Genomic DNA, 2444 nt, shown 5'->3' on the forward strand with positions numbered 1-2444 from the left:
AATTTTTAATTAATATAAATAGTATATATATATATAAAATTTTATTATATAATTATATATTATATAATATATAATGTATATATAATTATATAATAAAATTATTTTTAAATTTTTATATTTACCAATTTCGTATTTTCTCGATTTTGAAAATTAAATTCAAATTCAATACCAGTTGGACCATGAGATATAATATTGCATATTATATTTTCTTTAGGAATTATATGATCACATGAAAATGTAACAATTCTTTCAGGTGCAGCACCTGCTGCAATAAATAATTGTTCTATAAATTCATTCATTGGTGCCATTGTTCCTCCAGCTAATATTACAGCTCTAGCATCTCGAACTATTAATAATTAAAATAATATTAAAAAATTAATAAATTTTACATAAAATAATTATGAAAATAATTATATCAAAAATTAGATTTAAATATCATAATTGAAATAAATTATAAGCTAAGTTTATCAATATACCAATATCATGAAAATGTGCTGCTGGATTTAATAAAAGAAATTTCATAATACTTTGTCCAACAGTTGGACCAGGAATAACAGATATGCGTCCATCAGTAGAACAGTTTTGTAAACATTCTAAAAAATTTACAATTGCTATTATTGGATTATTTGATTGTTCTTCATTTGATTCAATGTTTGTCATTACATCAGATTCTATATCTTTAGTTTTAATTGAATTTAAAAATTGCTTTATACCATGTGGTTTTGTATTATAATCATGAATTTTTAAATTTGTATCATATTGTTCTATGAATCGTTGTAATTTATGACATAATTGAGAATTCTTAATAAACTTTAACAATTCAAATATATTTACTGTATCAATTTCTGTCATTATTTCTTCTATTTTATATAGTTTTGGAGACATTTTTACATCTATAAAATCATCAGGATTTGATTTTATGGTAGCTCCCAAAACTGTTAAAAGTTTTTTCAAACAAAAGTTTAATTGAGATAAGCTTAAAACATTTTTGGCTGAGAATAAATTTTGAAATCTAAAACAAATATCTTTCTAAATACTATAATAATAATAATAATAAAATAATAATAAAATTTTGTAGTAATAATAATAGTTATCAATAAAATATATTTACCTTTTTTGATATTGACAGAGTTGGTTATAACAATGCAATAGATTTCTACCTGTAATTACCACACTATGCATTTTTTCAATAGCCTCAAGTAAATTATGAGCTTCATCAATTATTAATACATTGCCTTTCAAATTGATTCCTGAACTAATTCTAGTGTTTTTATGTAATATGGAATTGTATGATACTAATATTAATTGGCTATATGGAATAGCTTTTCTTGATGCATAATATGTACAAGTTTTAAGACTTTCTCCTTTTTGAACAATTTCTTCAATATCTTGAATCTGTATTAAAATTTCACCTAAAAGTAGATCTTGATTTCCTGGTATAAAGGGACAACTAGTTGCTATCTTTCTTCTTTTAAGATCTTTTTCATCTTTAACAGTTGTCTTTTTTCTTTGTAATTGTAAACAACATTCATTAATTAAATTCAAATGTTTCAATTTTTTTATATTTTTATTAATACAATAATTTTGCCTAAAATTATTATGTAAATTAGAAAAAAAAATTTTTTAGGAAACTTATTTTATTTTTATAAAGTAATACTTATATATATAATACCTAGATGTTAATGTTACTACAGATACATTTTTTGAATAAGGACTCTTTTTGAGTTCTCCTATAAATTGAGATAACTGAGAATGAGTTCTAGAACAAAAGAAAATTTTTGTATTTTCATAAACTTCTTCTTTGTCTTCATCTTCAGAATTTTCTAAATATTGCATATCTTCTAAAAGTAATTCTTCCTCAATTTTTTCATTTTCATTGTTTTTATCAATTGAATTATCTGTTTCATCTTTTTTTTTTATAGAATTAATCATATTTTTATATGAATTTTTTTTCTTATTATATATATTTCTAGTTATCTCTTTTAATGTATTCTTTTTTTGCTCATATTGAAAGATATTGTTTAATTTTGTTTGTAATATTTGTCGTTTATTATTTAATTCTATTTGTTGACTTTGTACAACAAACCAATTAATAGAAGAATCATTACATTGTTTAATTTGTTGATCAAGTTCAGAAATTGCAGTTGTTAATTGATTTCTTTGTTGTTCTTCATAATCAAATAACCATTTTAGAGCACCACAAATAATAGACATAGATTTACCAGTACCAGTTGGACTTTCAAATATACCTAATTTAGCATTTTCTAAACATTTATATAATTCTTTCATAAACTGGTTTTGTATTAAATATGGAGAAAAGGGAAAAGGAAATTCTTCAATAGATTGCATATTATTTTGTGTAAATAATATAAAATTTTATATTAGAAAATTATTTTTGAACTTGAATTATATGCTACTTTTTTTTTTTATAATATTCAAATTAT

At 21.3% G+C, this 2444-nt stretch overlaps 1 protein-coding gene across 3 annotated transcripts in view; it reads right to left on the bottom strand.

The window, feature by feature from the left end:
- The window catches only part of LOC102671962 (ATP-dependent DNA helicase DDX11), a 7252-nt gene extending 4831 nt beyond the window's left edge, over positions 1 to 2421 (bottom strand). For 2 of the 3 annotated variants that reach the window (XM_031513931.1, XM_031513930.1), the window contains exons 1-5: positions 1673 to 2421; positions 1112 to 1588; positions 714 to 1012; positions 477 to 593; positions 123 to 346 (exon numbers count right to left, since the gene is read on the bottom strand). In XM_031513931.1, coding sequence (XP_031369791.1) covers positions 123 to 346; positions 477 to 593; positions 714 to 1012; positions 1112 to 1588; positions 1673 to 2349 — 1794 coding nt within the window. In that variant the 5' untranslated portion in view covers positions 2350 to 2421. Of the gene's footprint in view, positions 1 to 122; positions 347 to 476; positions 1013 to 1111; positions 1589 to 1672 lie in introns of all 3 variants that reach the window. The other variant, XM_006622963.2, reaches the window with a different exon arrangement.
- Positions 2422 to 2444: the final 23 nt, after the last annotated feature.

Source organism: Apis dorsata, unplaced genomic scaffold (genome assembly GCF_000469605.1).
Source record: "Apis dorsata unplaced genomic scaffold, Apis dorsata 1.3 scaffold_797, whole genome shotgun sequence".
In the NCBI taxonomy this organism is placed as follows: domain Eukaryota; kingdom Metazoa; phylum Arthropoda; class Insecta; order Hymenoptera; family Apidae; genus Apis; species Apis dorsata.